General features: G+C 41.6%; 1 protein-coding gene and 2 non-coding genes across 3 annotated transcripts; 2 read left to right on the forward strand and 1 right to left on the reverse strand.

The window, feature by feature from the left end:
* Positions 1 to 1,098: 1,098 nt before the first annotated feature.
* On the reverse strand, positions 1,099 to 1,938 carry LOC107607354 (uncharacterized). Its single transcript, XM_016309322.1, has 2 exons — positions 1,689 to 1,938; positions 1,099 to 1,595 (listed from the first exon to the last, which is right to left on the reverse strand). The coding sequence occupies exons 1-2, from the start codon at positions 1,936 to 1,938 to the stop codon at positions 1,099 to 1,101; spliced, it is 747 nt and encodes a 248-aa protein (XP_016164808.1).
* A 9,791-nt stretch (positions 1,939 to 11,729) lies between these two features.
* On the forward strand, positions 11,730 to 11,836 carry LOC148576870 (small nucleolar RNA R71). Its single transcript, XR_015904641.1, has one exon. It is a non-coding gene; the product is annotated as a small nucleolar RNA R71 (small nucleolar RNA).
* An 11,496-nt stretch (positions 11,837 to 23,332) lies between these two features.
* LOC148576871 (small nucleolar RNA R71) lies at positions 23,333 to 23,440 on the forward strand. The gene has a single exon (XR_015903243.1). It is a non-coding gene; the product is annotated as a small nucleolar RNA R71 (small nucleolar RNA).
* The last annotated feature ends 289 nt before the right edge of the window (positions 23,441 to 23,729 follow it).

Below are 23,729 nucleotides of genomic sequence, written 5' to 3' on the forward strand. Positions count from 1 at the left end.
GTATTGTTGTTTCCATTCCTTGTTTCTTTCAACCCAGGAAGTTGTGAATTAATCGAAGTTGATGTACTCGTACTATTATGTATTGTTCTAATTGCTTGTGTTATGTATACTATTGGTTTGTTTTCATCCATCATGTATTTTTAATAACGATCGTACGGCATTTTATTATAATATTAGTTTGTTTACATAAGCAACACACGCAAACCGAACTAAACAAAACAGCAAGAAACAACAGAGATTTTTTAGTACATGCAAACTCAAATACTACCAAAACAAACTATAAATCCCCAAGTTGGTGGCATTCTAGGTTGCAGAAGCGTGGTGACAATGTCGCCTTGTATGTCCTGGTTACCTGCAAAGGCCACACCGCTTACCGGGTCCCGGCTCAACCTCGTCCATCGAATTCCGAATCCTCGTAGACACTGGACGTCCTTCCATTGTACGTCGTAAGAAGGGGTTAGGACGGACACGTTGTCCTTCATACGGGGGCCACATCTCCTCATCCGGCATTGGCTGGAATTCCATTTCATAGATCCGAAACATGCTCTCAACCCGGAAAACCAAGTCAACATACTGTTGCCACTCTAGTCTCGCATATGCGCAATCGGCTCGAGCATGAGCACATGGGTAGTGTAACGCCTAGAAGTAACCACAGTCACATCTGCGATTCTGAAGGTTAACCCTAAACCGAGACTGTACCACTACAGTAGCTATCTCGTCGACTGTGAATATGGTAGTGGCTCTATCGTACGACGTCACTAGCATCTGGGAAATTCCCTCACGGTTTGTTAATATGGCTTTCTGCAAGAACTGTGAGAACACCTGACCGCTTGCAATCTGCGCTTGTGCTTGCCGACACTTGATGACGATTAACTCAGTCAGGCGATGGTACGTAGACCTGACAATTGCACAGACTGGTAGATTTTTAGTGCCCTTCAAGACGGAGTTGATACACTCAAAAATATTGGTCATCATGTGACCATATCGTCACCCGTCATCAAGGTGCTGTAGCAATTTAGGTGGTTCTAACCCTCATACCCAACCCATCATCTGCAGCAAAGTTACGAGATCCTTGCTGCTAATTAACTCAAGGTAGTACTACGCCTGCTCTTGCGTCTTCGAATACGCGGCATTAACCAGGTGTCTTTTGGCTTCCTTACTCTTGAAACTTGTTGCGAAGTTGGAGGCAATATGTCGTACACAGTAAACATTGTGTTCCCAGCCACATCCTTCACGCTCCAATGTGGCCTTTATTGCCGCATGCCTATCGGAGATGAGCAGAACTCCTGGCCTAGTCGCTACATGTCTCCTCAAATTGGTCAGAAAGAAGTACCATGAATCTGTATTCTCTTTTTCGACAAGTGCGAAAGCGACGAGTAGAATGTTATTGTTTCCATCATGTGCTATGCCCATGAGAAGGGTGCCAGCGTACTTACCATACAGGTGTGTTCCGTCCACTGACACCAGCGGTTTACAGTGCCTAAAAGCTTGAACACATGAAGGGAACGACCAGAAAACCTGGTAAAACATGACACTATCACGGTCAAGAGTGTTTCTGACATAGTACGGAACCGTTTGGAGGTCAACAATTGTCCCTGTTGCGAAATTGTTTTACTTAGTCAAAGTTGTTAAGGAGTAAATGGACAATGAAGAGCAAAGACCATACGAAAGTAAAATGCAAGGAATACCTGGGACGAAAGCTTGCAGCGCATTGAAGTATCTACGCAGCTGGTCATACGACTCATCCCAATCACCGTAGATCCTTGCGATTGCCTTCTGCTTCGCGTGCCAAACCTTCTTGTAAGACACCTTGTACCCGTACGCTGACTCTACTGATCCTTGTAACACCTTTACACAAATTGTCGCATCAGCATGCACCATGGGGAATATGTGCTGGCATATCACATTGCTATCAAGTTGAGTGTGGTCTTGAGACATCGAACTTGCCAAGCAACTATGAGGCCCTTCGTATTTTCAAATTTCCCAAAATCTAGAAGACCTTGTCTTCGCAACCCGTACCATCCAACGACATTGGTCACCAAACTTCTTGCATTGACATACATACCTACTTTGGTCTGACTCTACCACCTTATACTCTGTACTCCTACGGATGTTGTACTTTTTTACTGCCAGCATCGCTGTTTCCCGGTTCAAAAACTTTAACCCAATCTCGAGCTCCATCTCGCCTGACAGAGCGTAGCTGCTCGCTCTGTCCTCTGCGTTACTTGAATGTATTGCTCCAAGATTTAGAGACAGGTAGTGTGCTGGTGTGCTGGAGGATACACCACCACCTACCGGTTCGATAGGTGTTGGAGAAACAGAGTCGCCATGCAGAGTTTGCATTTCTGGAACGGCTTCTGCCTCATCACCGCTGAATTCTTCAATGTCATCCTCGTCAGACATTTCAGCGATGCCAACATCGGGATGCTTATCAAACCCAAGTATGGTAGAAGGGGAGGGGCGTGCTTCACGAATATTTGCATTCTGTTCCCGCACCACAAACGCATTGAAGCTTGGACGACGGGCCCTACTTGTATCCGGACCTAGTACAAAATCAGCCCCTGCCAGATTTCTCACACCATCCACATTATTAGAACTGGACCAGCTTCCGCCAATATCCTAAAGATTCAGACAAAGCTCCAACGAATATATGCTTCCTATGCTGCGATGATAAGAGAACATCATCGACACATGCTGATCAGATTTTATCTGTATTTTTTGATACGCAAACGAGTTGGCCACTGCAACCGGCATCCTATAAGTTAGCTTCGTGATTTCTTTTTTCCCAACCATTCCGGTATGTACCAGAATCAAATTCTTCAGATCTTGCAACGATATCTATGGCGGAATCATTATCCATAATGGATCGTCGCAAACGAATGTAATACCTTCTGCTGTATGAGAAATTTCTCCATTGGGGTATATAATCAAATAAACGTTTTCCGAAGCCATATACAAAACAACCCAATCCTAACACCCAAAAAATTTTTTAGAGAGAAAGAAGGTTGTGACGTTGAGAGCAATATTGGAGAGTAGGAGGAGAGTTGATGCACGAAAACTTGTCCTTTAACAAATCTCCCTCGGAAAGTATACCGAATTATCGTCAAGTAAAAACTCACAATAGAGTGAGGTGGAATCCCACAAGGATTGATTGGTCAAGCAACTTTAATTAGAAGAAAGTTCTAGTTGAGCTAAGCAAAAATTGGGTTGAGAATTTGCAGAAAATTAAATGGCGAGAAAGTAAATTGCAGAAAATAAATGACGGAAGGTAAATTGCAGAATCTTAAATGGGGAAGGGGAGTTTAGCATGAAAGTAAATAGTAGAAAGTAAAGAGAATGGGTAAGATCAGAAATGGGGAGTTCATTGGGCTTAGGAGATGTTGCATTCTCCGAATCAAGTTCATTTTCATCTCTTCCTCAATCAATGCATTCATTGATCTCCTTGGCAATCTTAAGTGATTGAATTCCAATTCCTTGGTAATTCAATCTCTCAAATTAGATCAATAGCCAATTCCTTGGTCTAATTGCTCATGAGAAGAGATGAAGTGTGGTCACTGATTATACCACATGTATTTTCAAATCAAAGTATTGGGAGAATTATATGTCACCATATCCACCCAAACCCCAATTTGGTCCAACATGAGAAAGCAATTCTAGCATGATCTCTTCATTCCTCTTCCAAGGTTCAGAAGAGATCCAAGTATGAATAGCTTCTTTTCCAAGATAACTACTCAATTGGATGAAGATTGAAAGCTTTCTAGTAAAATCAAGAGAAAAGAGAGAAGAAGGATAATGAAAACTATTATTGATCCATCAAATTACAACAGAGCTCCCTAACCCAATGAAAGGGGTTTAGTTGTTCATAGCTCTAGGAATGAAAAGCATAGATGGAGAATACATTCTGAGAATTAAACTAAAAGTCGCAGAGAAAGAAAAATACAGAGAGTAATTCTAATAATGCCAAAAGCTCCTTTTTTTAATTCAAAACTACCCCTATATATACTACTCTTCTGATCTTCTAGTTGGTTCTTCAAGTCTTGGATATGGGCCTTTGGATCTTGAGTTTGAAGCAGTTATCCTCTTCAGTGAGCTTAGCTTTACTTGCAGAGAGAAAGTGTGAAGCAGGCAGGGACTTTAGCTTAGGACGTTAGTGGCGTTAACGTTAAGTGAAAGTGTGGGTTCGAGAACGTTAGTGACAATCACCTTTTTCACTAACGTTCCTACCCCAGGGATGATCTACGTTAACATCAATGTTAGTGGCACCAACGTGACCACTAACGTTGCCTCTTGGTCCTTCGCACACGTTATTGGGACCTACCTTTTCCAATAACGTTGAAAGTCCTCCCTTCCCCCTACGTTAGAGTTCACGTTAGTGTGGCTAACGTGACCTTTAACGTAGGCTTGCCAAATCTTCGAGAACGTTAGTGACACTTACCTTTGTCACTAACGTTCCAAAACACCCCTACTTCCCACGTTAGAGTTCACGTTAACTAGGTTAACGTGGCTTCTAACGTGGTAGTGATAGCCATCTCCAACGTTAGTGACAAAGGTGAGTGTCACTAACGTTGGCTCATCATTCTTTCCTCCACGTTAGCTTCCACGTTAACTAAGTTAACGTGGGAGTTAACGTTGCTCATAGTGGCTCATTCCAACGTTAGTGACAAAGGTGGGTGTCACTAACGTTGGCGATTCTTTGCTCCCTCTACGTTAGAGTCCACGTTAACTAAGTTAACGTGGCAACTAACGTGGCTCAAAGTGGCTTAGTCCAACGTTAGTGACAAAGGTGAGTGTCACTAACGTTGGCCATTCTTTTGCTTCCCCACGTTAGAGTCCACGTTAATTGAGTTAACGTGGCTCTTAACGTGGCCAATATGAGCTTGGTCCAACGTTAGTGACAAAGGTGAGTGTCATTAACGTTGGCTTCATTTTCTTCTTCCACGTTAGAGTTCACGTTAACTTAGTTAACGTGACTCTTAACGTGGGCTATGATGGCTTCGAGGACGTTATTGGCGATTACTTTTCTCATTAACGTTGCAAGCTAGCTCCCTTTCCACGTTAGTGGTCACGTTAGTTAGACTAACGTGGCTGTTAACGTGGTTCTTCCTTGCTTCCTTTGTCCTGAAATAAAGCAGTATAGTGCATCAAAGTTCTAATCCAAGTCATGAGACATGCATCATCCAATTTGTCATTTAATTCATGCATAATTCTCATGAAATCATGTAAAGTGTACAATGTTTGCTTGAATCAAGATGTAAGTGAAATTCTACCCAAAACTTGCTTATTTCCTAAGAAAATGCATGAAACTACCCTAAAACAGTAAAGAAAAGGTCAGTGAAACTGGCCAAAATGCCCTGGGATCACAACACCAAACTTAAAGCTTGCTTGTCCCTAAGAAAGTACTGGAACAAGAGAATGATGAATGGAATGCCAAGAGAAATGAGTCATTATTGTGGAAGTCATGTCCTTGATTTTATGGTGGTTTCATGCATAGCAACTTAGGTTTATTCCTTCACTGGCTTTCAGACCTTTATCATGTCTTGGAATACTCACTTGATTGCACCCTATGAGACTTTTATTCATTGATCCTTTTGTGGTTTTCAAGGTTTGATTGTGCTTTTTAGACTAGGTGCTCTGTGAGGGGGCGACTCTTTAAGATAAGCTTTCAGCCAGCACTCCCGAACCAGTTGGTTCAAGGTGCTAGGTGTTAAGACACCCCTAAGGACTTACTCCCTCAAGTCTCTTTCCCCCATACATACACACCACAGGCACATGGTTTGTTTATTTTCTTTCTTGAGACCTTGGTGTCCAGCACCTCTTTGGGTTACTAAGTGTTCTGTAGCAAGGGTTACTCTTGATAGTGGACTTTCAGCTGATAATCCCGGGTTAGTTAACCCAAGTTACCAAGTGATAAGGCACCCCAAAGAGCTTATTCATCCAAGTAAATCCCTTACACAGGAGCACCACAGACATATGCCTCATGATTCAAACCTTTGGTGCCTAGCTTATTTCTTACTCTTTTTCTTTTATTTCCCAACTTTCATTTTTCTTTTCCCCTTTTTTTTATTAGGATCTTGTTATTTAGCTAGTCTCATGGGGTGTGTTTCAAGCATATGATTCAGGACAGATAGTTGCCTTCCTACCTTATTGGTGAACCAACTTAGCTAATCTATTACCATACCATAAACTTAGGAACTTACTCCACAATATGAACTCCACTCTGGTTTTTCATAACATACATTCTCTTTTTATTTAACTTAAAAGGACAAGCATACAAGTAGGCAAGGTGAAGATGCAGAAGGTATCTTGGACAGCACACATATGACAAAAGCAATGAAAACAAGCATTAAATTCTAATGATTTAAACTAATGAGTAACTATCAATCAAGGGCACATTCGGACTTCCAATTTTTAGCATTCCAAGTATATGGAATTAAGTAACAATACAACCTTCTGGTGATGGTTTCTAGCTGTCTCTTTGTTATCATCATCCATAGTTTTTGCATTCTACTCCACTTCCTTGGATGATGGTGCATCATTTCTCCAGAAGATTCCTGCAAGGTTATTGGAAGTTGCTTGTTCCCAAAGCACTTGAGAAATAGTTAGCCTGCATGTATGCTTGTGAATTTCTGAACTTAATCTGGTGTGCGAACACCAAACTTAGTTCCTTGCCTAGTACAACAGATTCAATACATGCAGAGAACCTCATGTGTTGTTATTAACAGGTCAACTATGAACTAAAGACTAAACTACTGCTAAGTGGTTCCCCTGATTGGTTGGAGTTAGCAATTTGCCATTGGAGTGTAGTGTGATTCTAACTAGTATCTCTGGTGGAACACCAAACTTAGAATTACACTTTCACTCTTGGATTGTTTTGGTGTGTAACACCAAATTTAGCTCCTCGCAATACAGGGAAAACTACTTGTGATCTTTATTGAAATGACAATGAAAAGGGAACTACCTTAGGTTGGGTTGCCTCCCAACAAAGCGCTCTTTTAGCGTCGCTAGCTTGACGATTCCTCCATTACTTGAGATGGTACTTTACTTTGGGGTTTTCCCCCATGTTGCCCATGTAGTGTTTGAGCCTTTGTCCATTTACAGTGAAAGTCCTCTTCGAACTCTCATCCATGATTTCTATGTGTCCATATGGCGATACCTGTGTGACAAGAAAGGGTCCTGACCACCTTGATTTGAGTTTTCCTGGGAACAGTCTCAATTTGGAGTTGTAGAGTAGTACTTGCTGTCCCTTTTCAAAACTCCTGGGTGCCAGATGGAGGTCATGTCTTCTCTTCGCCTTTTCTTTATAAATCTTGGCATTTTCATAGGCTTGAGATCTAAACTCCTCTATCTCTTGCAGCTGCAAGATCCTCTTTGCACCAGCAGCAATGCTGTCAAAATTTAGTATCTTGAGAGCCCAGAGAGCTTTGTGTTCCAGCTCCAATGGTAAATGACAAACTTTCCCATACACCAGTTGATATGGTGACATCCCGATCGGTGTTTTGAATGTTGTTCTGTATGCCCAGAGAGCATCATCTAGCTTCTTCGGCCAGTCCTTTCTTGCTGCTCCTACAGTTTTCTCCAGAATCCTTTTCAATTCTCTGTTGGATATCTCGGTTTGCCCACTTGTTTGGGGGTGGTAAGGCGTGGCAACCTTATGTTTTACGCCGTATCTCAAGAGAAGAGCTTCTAGTGGTCTGTTACAGAAATGGCTTCCTCCATCACTGATGAGTGCTCGTGGGACTCCAAACCGGCTAAAAATATTCTTTCTGAGGAAGTTCATGACCACCTTGTTATCATTTGTTGGGGATGCAATAGCTTCTACCCATTTGGAGACATAATCCATTGCTACCAAGATATACTTGTTTGAATATGAGGTTGGGAATGGTCCCATGAAATCTATTCTCCATACGTCGAACAGTTCCAGCTCTAAGATGAAATTCTGTGGCATCTCATTTCTCTTGGGTAGGTTTCCAGCTCTTTGGCACTCATTGCAGCTCCTTGCTACTTCCTTGGCATTCTTGAAAAGGGTTGGCCAAAAGAATCTACTCTGTAACACCTTTGCGGCAGTTCTTTCCCCTCCAAAGTGGCCTCCATAGCACGAGCCATGGCAGTTCCATAGGACTTCTCTTCCTTCTTCTTCTGAAACACATCTTCTCAAGATTCCATCTGAACACTTCTTGAAGAGATATGGCTCATCCCAGACAAAATATTTTGCATCATTGATGAGCTTTCTTTTTTTATGTTTGTTAATTTCTGGAGGTAAAGCCCCAGTTGCCTTGAAGTTGGCAATGTTTGCAAACCATGGTGCTTTGTGAACCGTCATCAGTTGCTCATCTGGGAAGAGCTTATTTACACTTGTATCATGTGTTCCATCTTTATTATGAGGGATTCTGGATAGGTGATCTGCTACCTTGTTCTCCACTCATTTCTTGTCTCTAATCTCAATATTGAATTCCTGCAACAATAAGATCCATCTTATTAGTCTTGGATTTGATTCTTGCTTGGCAAACAAATATTTAAGTGTTGTGTGATCTGTGAAAATAATCACTTTAGCACCAATGAGGTATGATCTAAACTTGTCAAATGCGAAAACTATTGCCAGCAAATCCTTTTCAGTAGTGGTATAATTTCTTTTAGTTTCATTGAGGACTTTGCTAGCATAGTATATCCCATGTACTAATTTATCTCTCCTCTGCCCTAACACGGCCCCAACTGCAAAATCAGATGCATCACACATCAATTCAAATGGTAGGTTCCAATCAGGTGGGAAAATGATAGGGGCAGAGGACAACCTCTTTTTCAAATTTTCGAACGCTAGCATGCATGTTTCATCGAAGACAAATGGTGTATCAGATACAAGGAGATTGCTTAAGGGCTTGGCTATCTTTGAAAAATCTTTAATAAACCTTCTGTAAAAGCCAGCATGCCCTAAAAAACTCCTAATTGCCTTGACATCACTGGGTGGAGGCAGTTTTTCAATAAGTTCCACTTTAGCTCTGTCCACCTCAATGCCTTGGTTAGAAACCTTATGGTCAAGGACTATTCCTTCTATCACCATAAAGTGACATTTCTCCCAATTCAAGACCAGATTGGTCTCTTGGCACCTTTTCAATACCAAGGCTAGGTGATTTAGGCAACTAGGAAAGGAATCTCCGAATACCGAGAAATCATCCATAAATACTTCAATGAATTTCTCTATCATATCTGAGAAGATAGAAAGCATGCAGCGTTGGAAAGTCGTAGGTGCATTACATAGCCCAAATGGCATGCGCCTGTAGGCAAACACTCCATATGGGCAAGTGAATGAGGTTTTCTCTTGGTCTCTGGGATCAACCACTATTTGGTTATATCCTGAATAACCGTCGAGAAAACAATAATATACGTGCCCTGCAAGTCTTTCCAACATCTGATCCATGAATGGAAGGGGAAAATGATCTTTTCGTGTAGCTTCATTGAGTTTTTTGTAGTCTATGCACATCCGCCATCCTGTGACGGTCCTTGTAGGAATTAGTTCGTTCTTCTCATTGGGGACTACAGTGATTCCTCCCTTCTTTGGGACGACATGCACGGGGCTGACGCAGGGGCTGTCTGAGATCGGGTAGATTACCCCTCCCTGCCATAACTTCATAACTTCTTTCTGTACCACTTCCTTCATGACTGGGTTCAGCCTCCTTTGGGATTGAATGGATGGTTTAGCATCATCTTCCAACAGTATCTTATACATGCATATGGCCAAAATGATTCCTTTCAGGTCAGCGAGCGTCCATCCTATGGCATCTTTATGCTTTCGCAACACTTGAAGTAGTTCATCCTCTTGGTTTTGGCTGAGGGATGAGTTTATGATCACTGGGTAACTTTCATTCTCTCCTAAGTATGCATATTTGAGAGTGGGTGGCAGTGCTTTGAGTTCAAGTTTGGGTGCTTCTAACTTTTCATTCTCTTCTTTTGGTGCACCTTGTATATGAATCTCCGTTGTTGCAGCCTCTTCACTAAACGTTGATTCCTCCTCTGTTAACCCTTCAGGTTTTTCTTCTTTGAAACTCTCCTGCATTGCATCTTCCAGTGAGTCCAACCTCATACATTCTCCCCATTGTTCTGGTGGGTAACTCATGGCCTTGAACACGTTGAATGTCATCTTTTCATTGTGTAATCTCAGGGTGAGGTCACATTTTTGGACATCAATGACAGCTCCAGCAGTGGCCAAGAACGGCCTTCCCAGGATGATGGAGGCCTTGGCTTCCTCCTGCATGTCTAGCACTACAAAGTCTGCTGGGAAGATGAAATTCCCCACTTTCACCAGCAAATCTTCCACTACGCCATGAGGGAATTTGAACGATCGGTCTGCCAGTTGTAAGGCCATTTTTGTTGGCTTAGCCTCCTCGATCTTCATCTTTCTCATCATAGCTACTGACATCAAATTTATGCTAGCTCCTAAGTCACATAGAGCCTTCTCCACTGTGATTTCCCCTATAATACAAGGGATCTGGAAGCTCCCAGGATCCTTCAATTTCTGGGGTAGTTTATGCTGAATGATAGCACTACATTCCTCAGTTAGTATCACAGTCTCGTTGCTCTTCCAGCTTCTCTTCTTAGTCATTAGCTCCTTTAAAAACTTGGCGTAAAGCGGCATTTGCTCTATTGCTTCAGCAAAGGGTATGTTGATTTGTAGTTTCTTAAAGATTTCCAAAAATCTTAAGAACTGGTTGTCATCCCCCTTCTTCTTCAATTGCTGAAGGTATGGGACTCTTGGGACTTCTGGCTTCAGCATTTCTTCCCTTTTTTGCGAACTCGAAGTGAAAACTCGAACTTCATTTTGCTTCTCTTCCTTTTCACTTGAGTCCTTTTCTTGTGGTTTCTAGGAGGTTTTCTTTAGTTCTTTCCCGCTCCTAAGGGTGATAGCCTGACATTCCTCCCTTAGGTTTGAGTCAGTATCGCTGTGAAGGTTGTGGCTGGGAATTTGCTTGAATAGGTACCCAATTTGTATCTCAAGTTTCTTGATGGCAGCATCTTGATTCTGCATATTGGACCGCACTTCATCTCTGAATGCTTTACTGTCTTGAATTTCTTTGCATATGCCTTCAAGTAGAGTCTCAATCCTTGATAGTCTTTCTTCCAATGATGGAGAGTTGAGATTGGAGGGATGAGAAGGGCCATTTTGACTTTGGTATGGATGTTGAGAAGTGTTGTTAGGTGGGTGCTGATATGATCTCTGTGTGGAATGTTGGTGAGTTGTATTGTTGCTGGGGTTGTGGCGTCTCTGATCTTGGCCTTGATCCTATTGATTTCCCTACCCAAAGTTTGGGTGGTTCCTCCAACCAGGATTATATGTTTTGGAGTATGGGTCATGGTGCTGCCTAGGTGAATTCCTAATGTAGTTGGCATGTTCCTGATCACCCTCTGCTTCTTCATTCACTCCTTCTTGGGTTGCTGCTGAAGTGGTTATTGCTGCTACTTGATTCCTCTCCATCTTCTTGGTGAGGTCAGCTAATTGCTTGGTAATCATCTTGTTTTGAGCTAGCAGTGCATCCACGTTGTTCAGCTCCATCACTCCTCTAGTGTTACCTCTTTTAGAAGCATAGAAGTAGTTATTCTCTGCTACAGTCTCAATGACATCTATGGCTTCTTCAATGGTCTTCTTCTTGTTCAGAGATCCCCTGGATGAGTGGTCTACTGCCTTCTTTGATTCATACGTAAGGCCTTCATAGAAAATATGCAACTGCACCCATTCATTGAACATATCTGGCGGGCATCTTCTTGTCAGGTCCTTAAACCTCTCCCATGCTTCATATAGAGTCTCACCATCTTGCTGCCTAAAAGTTTGTACCTCAGCTCTCAACCTGTTGATCCGTTGAGGAGGATAGAATCTTGCCAAGAACTTATTCACCACATCTTCCCAGGTTGCTAAACTTTCCTTTGGAAAGGATTCCAGCCATTTAGATGCTTTGTCCTTGAGTGAGAAAGGGAACAGAAGTAGTCTATAAGTGTCAGAATGAACACCATTAGGCTTCACAGTATCGCATATCCTCAGGAAGGTGGTTAGATGTTGATTGGGGTCTTCTTGGACACTTCCTCCGAATGAACAATTGTTCTGAACAAGGGTGATGAGTTGTGGCTTTAGTTCAAAGTTGTTGGCATGTATGGTTGGCCTTTGGATGCTATTCCCACAATTTCCTGGGTTTGGGTTGATGTAAGAACCCAGAACTCTTCTCTCTTGCCCAGCCTGATGCGCTGGACCTTCTCTGCCATGGTTGTGAGCCTCTTCTTCATGATGGTTTTTCATATTCTCATCCATATCTGGTTCAAAGTACTCTTCCTCTTCCTCAGTACCGACTACTCTCTTTCCTCTTGTTTCCCTCATTAATCTAAGGAAGGTCCTCTTAGGTTCAGAATCAAAGGAAGTTGAAGCCCCGCTTCTTCTACCTATCATACAACCAACAAGGCACAAGCAAGAGAGATAGATGCAGACAGTAATTTCTACAGAAATGCTGTTAGTGTGAGTGATGTAATATATCAAACAGTTAGTGGGTTAGTGACTGAATTGTAAACAACTAAGAAAATGGGTAGGAAAAAAGGGAAGAAAATAGCCAAACAGAAAGTAAATTACTCAAATGAATTTAAATCAAACAAAATAAAAACAAATGCTCAATCTAGTTATCCACCAATTTAATCATTGTTGATACAAAATCAATCCCCGGAAATGGCGTCATAAACTTGATGCACGGAAACTTGTCCTTTAAAAAATCTCCCTCGGCAAGTATACCGAATTGTCGTCAAGTAAAAACTCACAATAGAGTGAGGTCGAATCCCACAGGGATTGATTGGTTAAGCAACTTTAATTGTAAGAATGTTCTAGTTGAGCTAAGCAGAAATTGGGTTGAGAATTTGCAGGAAATTAAATGGCAGGAAAGTAAATTGCAGAAAATAAATGACGGAATGTAAATTGCAGAATCTTAAATGGAGAAGGGGAGTTTAGCATGAAAGTAAATAGCAGAAAGTAAAGAGAATGGGTAAGATCAGAAATGGGGAGTTCATTGGGCTTAGGAGATGTTGCATTCTCCGGATCAAGTTCATTTTCATCTCTTCCTCAATCAATGCATTCATTGATCTCCTTGGCAATCTTAAGTGATTGAATTCCAATTCCTTGGTAATTCAATCTCTCAAATTAGATCAATAGCCAATTCCTTGGTCTAATTGCTCATGAGAAGAGATGAAGTGTGGTCACTGATTATACCACATGTATTTCCAAATCAAAATATTGGGAGAATTATATGTCACCATATCCGCCCAAACTCCAATTTGGTCCAACATGAGAAAGCAATTCTAGCATGATCTCTTCATTCCTCTTCCAAGGTTCAGAAGAGATCCAAGTATGAATAGCTTCTTTTCCAAGATAACTACTCAATTGGATGAAGATTGAAAGCTTTCTAGTAAAATCAAGAGAAAAGAGAGAAGAATGATAATGAAAACTATTATTGATCCATCAAATTACAACAGAGCTCCCTAACCCAATGAAAGGGGTTTAGTTGTTCATAGCTCTGGGAATGAAAAGCATAGATGGAGAATACATTCTGAGAATTAAACTAAAAGTCGCAGAGAAAGTAAAATACAGAGAGTAATTCTAATAATGCCAAAAGCTCCTTTTTTTTAATTCAAAACTACCCCTATATATACTACTCTTCTGATCTTCTAGTTGGTTCTTCAAGTCTTGGATATGGGCCTTTGGATCTTGAGTTTGAAGCAGTTATCCTCTTCAGTGGGCTTAGCTTTACTTGCAGAGAGAAAATGTGAAGCAGGCAGGGACTTTAGCTTAGGACGTTAGTGGCGTTAACGTTAAGTGAAAGTGTGGGTTCGAGAACGTTAGTGACAATCACCTTTTTCACTAACGTTCCTACCCAGGGATGATCTACATTAACTTCAACGTTAGTGGCACCAACGTGACCACTAACGTTGCCTCTTGGTCCTTCGCACACGTTATTAGGACCTACCTTTTCTAATAACGTTGAGAGTCCTCCCTTCCCCCTACGTTAGAATTCACGTTAGTATGGCTAACGTGACCTTTAACGTAGGCTTGCCAAATCTTTGAGAACATTAGTGACACTTACCTTTGTCACTAACGTTCCAAAATACCCCTACTTCCCACGTTAGAGTTCACGTTAACTAGGTTAACGTGGCTTCTAACGTGGTAGTGATAGCCATCTCCAACGTTAGTGACAAAGGTGAGTGTCACTAACGTTGGCTCATCATTCTTTCCTCCACGTTAGCTTCCATGTTAACTTAGTTAACGTGGGAGTTAACGTTGCTCATAGTGGCTCATTCCAACGTTAGTGACAAAGGTGGGTGTCACTAACGTTGGTGATTCTTTGCTCCCTCCACGTTAGAGTCCACGTTAACTAAGTTAACGTGGCAACTAACGTGGCTCAAAGTGGCTTAGTCCAACGTTAGTGACAAAGGTGAGTGTCACTAACGTTGGCCATTCTTTTGCTTCCCCACGTTAGAGTCCACGTTAATTGAGTTAACGTGGCTCTTAACGTGGCCAATATGAGCTTGGTCCAACGTTAGTGACAAAGGTGAGTGTCATTAACGTTGGCTTCATTTTCTTCTTCCACGTTAGAGTTCACGTTAACTTAGTTAACGTGACTCTTAACGTTGGCTATGATGGCTTCGAGGACGTTATTGGTGATTACTTTTCTCATTAACGTTGCAAGCTAGCTCCCTTTCCACGTTAGTGGTCACGTTAGTTAGACTAACGTGGCTGTTAACGTGGTTCTTCCTTGCTTCCTTTGTCCTAAAATAAAGCAGTAGAGTGCATCAAAGTTCTAATCCAAGTCATGAGACATGGATCATCTAATTTGTCATTTAATTCATGCATAATTCTCATGAAATCATGTAAAGTGCACAATGTTTGCTTGAATCAAGATGGAAGTGAAATTCTACCCAAAACTTGCTTATTTCCTAAGAAAATGCATGAAACTACCCTAAAACAGTAAAGAAAAGGTCAGTGAAACTGGCCAAAATGCCCTGGCATCAAGAGTGGATATAGAATGGCTTCTTCCGTGGTTGATCCAGCAACGTTTATATAGGCACACGAAGATCGCATTTCATGGCCAGTACATATGAAGTGCTCCAACTCGCGTGCGCTGCCATTGAATTGGAACCAATTCGTGGCCGCCGTCCAAGATGTCCCCCATTTCGTGGGTGACAGCCACAGCATGGCTGCTGCACCATTTCATGGCCGCCACTCGTGACTTGGAACCTGCTGCTTCTTGTTCCATTTTGCGGACGCCGTTGCTGATTTGAAGAGAAAACCCATTTCGCGGGCGACATCCAAAAAAGAATGACGTCATATGCTATTTATATAAGCTTGAGATTGAGAAAGAAGGACCTTCCAAAAACTTGAGCTAGTTATTTCATATGCAATTTATATAAGCTTTCTCTTTATCCGATCTTGAATTATTCCACTAACCATATGAAATGAAAAGTTTGATGAGGAAATAATTTTACTACACTTGACCACCTTCATTTCCCTACACACCAGGCCTGAAAAACAGCACATTACTTCATATGAAAATCATGTAAATATTTTAAAGCTCATACCTTCTAAGAAGAACCTCTAAATTTACAGCACCTAGAACAAGCTGAAACAAAGAACACAGTTTATTAACATCAACTGATATTTGTTAAATTACTCAGATTTATGAGATGGTTTACAATATTGATAGGGCGCAAAATTATTGTTGATAATCTCATTCTAATCAGTCACAAAGTAATTTCAATCTATGTACTTAGCAGATTGCATTTCATGAACTGGTATTTATAGTTCCTTCAAATGCAAAATGCAAAATTCAAACAACAAATCTTCCAATTCCTTTTTCCAATTTAAGACTATGGTAATCTCTCCATCTTACCTCAGAAGAAGAACTGTAGTAGGCACAATACATTATCTTCAACGCAAACTTTTAGCCATAACAATTAATGGAGCTACTTTCAAAACCAAATTCAAACCTTGAAGAAGATTCAAGAACAAAAATCTAAACCATAAAATGAAAATGGAACAGATCGAGTTTTAGATGCAACAATAATGTATGAACATTTGAATTCAACAAAAAAATATAGATCAACAGCAATTCCAGAATCAAAAATAGATAAAGACGTACATGTAGGTTTCAGATCTGGTGACACGATAACTCGACGAGGCTGTGAACGGCGAGGATGGATGGCATGAGATAGAGAGAGACATAAGCTGAGAGGCGACAGAGGGAGCTCGTACAATGCGAGTAGCAGAGGAGGGAGCTCATGCGAGCGAGCGGTGGCAGAGGGAGCTCGTGCAAGCGAGCAGTGACGGAGGGAGCTCGTGCGATGCGTGCGGCGACAAAGCAGAAGCGACAGAGAAGTCACACTTGCCCTATTTTCAACTCGAATCAGAGAGAGAGAGAGAAAGAGAGAGAGAGAGAGAGAGAGGGGGGAGAAGAGCAAGCTTAAAGGAAGGATCGGAGAAGATGAACGGTGATTTTATATTGAATGAAGTTTCATCATGGTGTGTTTCATTAGGGCTTAACTTAATTCAATTTTTCGAGGGATTTATTAGATGATTACAGAGCGATTTTGTTAGCAGTAATAGTTTCAAATTTTAATTTCAATTTTATTGACAAAATTACCAAGGGATGTTAAAATATGTAGGTAAATTTTGTGAAATTTTTTCTCAGTTTTTACCGACGGAAAATTTGTTGAAAATTCATTGGTATTTTTGACAGTACAATTCTGTTAGAGAAATCTCTTTGTAATTTGCTATTTTTTAGTAGTGAATATGGATGGATGAAATATGAATACTGGTGCACGAAATTGTGATGTCCAGGCTCAAACAATCCCCGGCAACGTGAGCAACTTGGTGCTCTGATCTTAATACATAATTGTCACAACTTCGATACAACTAACCAGCAAGTGCACTGGGTCGTCCAAGTAATACCTTACGTGAGTAAGGGTCGAATCCCACGGAGATTGTTGGTATGAAGCAAGCTATGGTCACCTTGTAAATCTCAGTCAGGCAGATATAAAGTGATAATGGTGTTTTCGAATATTATATAATAAAATAGGGATAGAGATACTTATGTAATTCATTGGTAGGAATTTCAGATAAGCGAATGGAGATGCTTTTCGTTCCTCTGAACCTCTGCTTTCCTGCTATCTTCATCCAATCAGTCTTACTCCTTTCCATGGCTGGCTTTATGCAAGGGCATCACCATTGTCAGTGGCTACATCCCCTCCTCTCAGTGAATAATATGCTCACGCACCCTGTCACGGCACGGCTATTCATCTGTCGGTTCCCGATCATGCTGGAATAGGATTCACCCTCCTTTTGCGTCTGTCACTAACGCCCAGCACTCGCGAGTTTGAAGCTCGTCACAGTCATTCAATCATTGAATCCTACTCAGAATACCACAGACAAGGTTTAGACCTTCCGGATTCTCTTGAATGCCGCCATCATTCTAGCTTACGCCACGAAGATTCTGGTTAGGAGATCTAAGAGATATTCATTCTAGCTTTATTTCATGTAGAACGGAGGTGTTTGTCAGGCACGTGTTCGTAGGGGAGATGGTGATGAGCCTCACACATAATCATCACCTTCATTACGTTCTTGGGTGCGAATGGATATCTTAGAAGCGAAATAAGATGAATTGAATAGAAAACAGTAGTACTTTCATTAATCTTTGAGGAACAGCAGAGCTCCACACCTTAATCTATGGAGTGTAGAAACTCTACCGTTGAAAATACATAAGTGAAGGTCCAGGCATGGCCGAGATGGCCAGCCCCCTTGATCTAAGAACAATGCGTTCAAAGATGATCCTCAGATCCTAAGATGATCAAAAGATGTCTAATACAATAGTAAGAGGTCCTATTTATAATAAACTAGTCACTAGGGTTTACATGAGTAAGTAATTGATGAATAAATCCACTTCCGGGGCCCACTTGGTGTGTGTTTGGGCTGAGCCTGAGTGTTGCACGTGCAGAGGCCATTTATGGAGTTGAACGCCAGTTTTTGTGCCAGTTTGGGCGTTCAACTCTGGTTTTGGATCCTTTTCTGGCGCTGGATGCCAGATTTGGGTAGAAAGCTGGCGTTGAACGCCAGTTTACGTCGTCAATTCTTGGCCAAAGTATGGACTATTATATATTGCTGGAAAGCCCTGGATGTCTACTTTCCAACGCAATTGGAAGCGCGCCATTTTGAGTTCTGTAGCTCCAGAAAATCCACTTTGAGTGCAGGGAGGTCAGAATCCAACAGCATCAGCAGTCCTTCTTCAACCTCTGAATCTGATTTCTGCTCAAGTCCCTCAATTTCAGCCAGAAAATACCTGAAATCACAGAAAAACACACAAACTCATAGTAAAGTCCAGAAATGTGAATTTAGCATAAAAACTAATGAAAACATCCCTAAAAGTAACTAGATCCTACTAAAAACATACTAAAAACAATGCCAAAAAGCGTATAAATTATCCGCTCATCACAACACCAAACTTAAATTGTTGCTTGTCCCCAAGCAACTTAAAATCAAATAGGATAAAAAGAAGAAAATATACTATAAATTCCAAACTATCAATGAAACAGAGCTCCAATCATATGAGCGGGACTTATAGCTTTTTGCCTCTTGAATAGTTTTGGCATCTCACTTTATCCATTGAGGTTCAGAATGATTGGCATCTATAGGAACTTCAGATTTCGAATAGTGTTATTGACTCTCCTAGTTCAGTATGATGATTTTTGAACACAGCCTCTTTATGAGTCTTGGCCGTGGCCCTAAGCACTTTGTTTTCCAGTATTGCCACCGGATACATAAATGCCACAGACACATAATTAGGTGAACCTTTTCAGATTGTGACTCAGCTTTGCTAAAGTCCCCAATTAGAGGTGTCCAGGGTTCTTAAGCACACTCTTTTTTTGCTTTGGACCTTGACTTTAACCGCTCAGTCTCAAGTTTTCACTTGACACCTACACGCCACAAGCACATGGTTAGGGACAGCTTGGTTTAGCCGCTTAGACCAGGATTTTATTCCTTTAGGCCCTCCTATCCACTGATGCTCAAAGCCTTGGGATCCTTTTTATTTGCCCTTGCCTTTTGGTTTTAAGGGTTATTGGCTTTTTCTGCTTGCTTTTTCTTTTTCTTTCTATTTTTTTTTATTTTTTTTTCTGCAAGCTTTGTTCTTTGCTGCTTTTTCTTGCTTCAAGAATCATTTTTATGATTTTTCAGATTATCAAATAACATGTCTCCTAGTCATCATTCTTTCAAGAGCCAACATATTTAACATTCTTAAACAACAACTTCAAAAGACATATGCACTGTTCAAGCATACATTCAGAAAACAGGAAGCATTGTCACCACATCAATATAATTAAGCTAAGTTCAAGGATAAATTCGAAACTCATGTACTTCTTGTTCTTTTGAATTAAAACATTTTTTCATTTAAGAGAGGTGATGGATTCATAGGACATTTATAACTTTAAGACAAAGTTACTAACTACTAATGATCATGTAATGAAGACACAAACATAGATAAGCACATAACATAGAAAACGAAAAACAGAGAAAGTAAGAACAAGGAATGAATCCACCTTAGTGATGGTGGCGTTTCCTTCTTGAGGAACCAATGATGTCCTTGAGCTCTTCTATGTCTCTTCCTTGTCTTTGTTGCTCCTCCCTCATTGCTTTTTGATCTTCTCTTATTTCATGAAGCATGATGGAGTGCTCTTGATGTTCCACCCTTAGTTGTCCCATATTGGAACTCAATTCTCCTAGGGAGGTGTTGATTTGCTCCCAATAATTTTGTGGAGGAAAGTGCATTTGAGGCATCTCCGGGATCTCATGGAAATGAGCTTCTTGCGCCTCTTGAGCTCCATGATTGGGCTCTCTTACTTGCTCCATCTTTTTCTCAGTGATGGGCTTGTCCTCTTTAATGAGGATATCTCCCTCTATGTCAATCCCAGCTGAATTGCATAGGTGGCAAATGAGGTGAGGGAAGGCTAACCTTGCCATAGTGGAGGACTTGTCAGCCACCTTGTAGAGTTCTTGAGGTATAATCTCATGAACTTCCACCTCTTCTCCAATCATGATGCTATGGATCATGATGGCCCGGTCTATAGTAACTTCAGACCGGTTGCTAGTGGGAATGATTGAGCATTGAATGAACTCCAACCATCCTCTAGCTATAGGCTTGAGGTCCAATCTTCTTAGTTGAACCGGCTTGCCTTTGGAGTCAATCTTCCATTGAGCTCCTTCTACACATATGTCCATAAGGACTTGGTCCAACCTTTGATCAAAGTTGACTCTCCTTGTGTAGGGGCGTGCATTCTCTTCCATGTATGGCAAGTTGAACGCCAACATCACATTTTCCGGACTAAAATCTAAGTATTTCCCCCGAACCATTGTAACATAGTTCTTTGGATCCGGGTTCTTGCTTTGATCATGGTTCTTGGTGATCCATGCATTGGCATAGAACTCTTGAACCATTAGGATGCCGACTTGTTGGATGGGATTTGTTAGAACTTCCCAACCTCTTCTTTGAATTTCATGTCGGATCTCCGGATACTCATTTCTTTTGAGTTTAAAAGGGACCTCAGGGATCACCTTCTTCTTGGCCACAACATCATAGAAGTGGTCTTGATGGGCTTTGGAGATGAACCTTTCCATCTCCCATGACTCGGATGTGGAAGCTTTTATCTTCCCTTTCCCTCTTCTAGAGGATTCTCCGGTCTTAGGTGCCATCAATGGTAATGGAAAAACAAAAAAGCTATGCTTTTACCACACCAAACTTAGAATATTGCTCGCCCTCGAGCAATAAACAAAAGAATAGAAGAAGAAGAAGAAGAAATATGGAGAGGGAGAGGGAGATGTGGTTTCGGCCAAGGAGAGTGTAGAGGGGTGTGTTGTGTGAATTTGATGAAGAATGGAGGTCTTTGTATAGGGAAGGAAGGGGGGTTAAAGTTCGGCCATATGGGTGGGTTTGGGTGGGAAATTGGTTTTGAATTTTGAAGGTAGGTGGAGTTTATGAGGTAGGTTTATTGGGAAGAGTGGGTGGATGTGAGTGGTGAAGGTTTAGTGGGAAGAGAGATTGAGGTGATTGGTGAGGGGTTTTTAGGGAAGAGTGTTTATGGGGTTGTGTGAAGGAGAGTGGTGAGAAGAAGTGAGTGGAGGTAGGTGGGGATCCTGTGGGTCCACAGATCCTGAGTGGATTCTGTGGGGTCCACAGATCCTAAGATGATCCTGTGGGGTCCACAGATCCTGAGGTGTTCAAGGATTTACATCCCTACACCCATTAGGCATGTAAAAATGCCTTTGTATCCAACTCTGGGCGTTCAGCGCCAGGTTGGTGGCCATTTTGGGCGTTCAACGCCCATCTGTGTGCCATTTCTGGCGTTGAACGCCAGAACCATGCCTGTTCTGGCGCTGAACGCCAGACAGATGCTCCTCCAGGGTGTGATTTTTCTTCTGCTGTTTTTGATTCCGTTTTCAATTTTTATATTTATTTTGTGACTCCACATGATCATGAACCTAAGAAAACAAAAAAAAAATAATAAAAATAAGAATTAGATAAACATTGGGTTGCCTCCTAACAAGCGCTTCTTTAATGTCAATAGCTTGACAGTGGGCTCTCATGGAGCCTCACAGATGTGCAGAGCTTTGTTGAGACTCTCCAACACCAAACTTAGAGTTTGGATATGGGAGTTCAACACCAAACTTAGAATTTGGTTGTGGCCTCCCAACACCAAACTTAGAGTTTGACTGTGGGGGCTCTGGTTGACTCTGCTTGGAGAGAAGCTTTTTCTGCTTCCTCTCCATGGTTGCAGAGGGATATCCTTGAGTTTTAAACACAAGGGAGTTCTCGTTCCATTGAAGGAATATTTCACCTCTGTCAACATCAATCACAGCTCTTGCTGTGGCCAGGAAAGGTCTTCCTAGGATGATGGATTCATCCTCTTTCTTTCCAGTATCCAGGACTATGAAATCAGTAGGTATGTAAAGGCCCTCAACCTTTACTAATACATCTTCTACTTGTCCATAAGCCTGTTTTCTTGAGCTGTCTGCCATCTCCAGTGCGATTTTAGCAGCTTGCACCCCATAGATTCCTAGTTTCTCTATTACAGAGAGGGGCATGAGGTTTATTCCTGAACCAAGGTCACATAGAGCCTTAAAGATCATGGTGCCTATGGTACAAGGTATTATGAACTTTCCAGGATCCTGTCTCTTCTGAGGCAATGTCAGTTGATCCAGATCACTTAGTTCATTGATGAACAAGGGAGGTTCAACTTCCCAAGCATCAATGCCAAACAATTTGGCATTCAGCTTCATGATTGCACCAAGAAACTTGGCAGTTTGCTCTTCAGTAACATCCTCATTCTCCTCAGAAGAGGAATACTCATCAGAGCTCATGAAGGGCATAAGGAGGTTCAATGGAATCTCTATGGTCTCTAGATGAGTCTCAGATTCCTTTGGTTCCTCAGAGGGAAGCTCCTTATTGGTCACTGGACGTCCCAGGAGGTCTTCCTCCTTGGGATTCACGTCCTCTCCTCTCCTCACAGGTTCGGCCATGGCGCTTATGTCAATGGCCTTGCACTCTCCTTTTGGGTTCTCTTCTGTATTGCTTGGGAGAGTACTAGGAGGGATTTCAGTGATCCTTTTACTCAGCTGGCCCACTTGTGCTTCCAGATTTCTAATGGAAGACCTTGTTTCATTCATGAAACTTACAGTGGCCTTAGATAGATCAGAGACTAGATTTGCTAAATTAGAAGCATTTTGTTCAGAGTTCTCTGTCTGTTGCTGAGTGGATGATGGAAAAGGTTTATTATTGTTAAACCTGTTTCTTCCACCATTATTAAAGCCATGTTGGGGCTTTTGATCCTTCCATGAGAAATTTGGATGATTTCTCCATGTTGAGTTATAGGTGTTTCCATAAGGTTCACCTAAGTAATTTACCTCTGCTATTGCAGGGTTCTCAGGATCATAAGCTTCTTCTTCAGAAGATGCCTCTTGAGTACTGTTGGATGCAGCTTGCATTCCATGCAGACTCTGAGAGATCATATTGACTTGCTGAGTCAATATTTTATTCTGAGCCAATATGGCATTCAGAGTATCAACTTCAAGAACTCCCTTCTTCATAGGCGTCCCATTATTCACAGGATTCCTTTCAGAAGTGTACATGAACTGGTTATTAGCAACCATGTCAATGAGTTCTTGAGCTTCTGCAGGCGTTTTCTTTAGGTGAATGGATCCACCTGCAGAAGTGTCCAGTGACATCTTTGATAGCTCAGATAAACCATCATAGAATATATCCAGGATGGTCCATTCTGAAAGCATGTCAGAAGGACACTTTTTGGTCAACTGTTTGTATCTTTCCCAAGCTTCATAGAGGGATTCACCTTCTTTCTGTCTGAAGGTTTGAACATCAGCTCTAAGCTTGCTCAACTTTTGAGGAGGAAAGTACTTGGCTAAGAAAGCCGTGACCAGCTTATCCCAAGAGTTCAGGCTGTCTTTAGGTTGAGAATCCAACCATAATCTAGCTCTGTCTCTTACAGCAAAAGGGAAAAGCATGAGCCTGTAGACTTCAGGATCTACTCCATTAGTCTTAACAGTATCACATATCTGCAAGAATTCAGTTAAGAACTGAAAAGGATCTTCAGATGGAAGTCCATGAAACTTGCAGTTCTGCTGCATCAGAGAAACTAATTGAGGTTTCAGCTCAAAGTTG

Source organism: Arachis ipaensis, chromosome B1 (genome assembly GCF_059453495.1).
Source record: "Arachis ipaensis isolate K30076 ecotype BB chromosome B1, ASM5945349v1, whole genome shotgun sequence".
NCBI lineage: Eukaryota > Viridiplantae > Streptophyta > Magnoliopsida > Fabales > Fabaceae > Arachis > Arachis ipaensis.

Coding starts and splice junctions, on each gene's coding strand:
- LOC107607354 (XM_016309322.1), bottom strand. CDS start 1,938: ATGTCTCAAGACCACACTCAACTTGATAGCAATGTGATATGCCAGCAC. Junction 1,596..1,688: donor GCTGCAAGCTTTCGTCCCAG/GTATTCCTTGCA, acceptor ATTTCGCAACAG/GGACAATTGTTGACCTCCAA.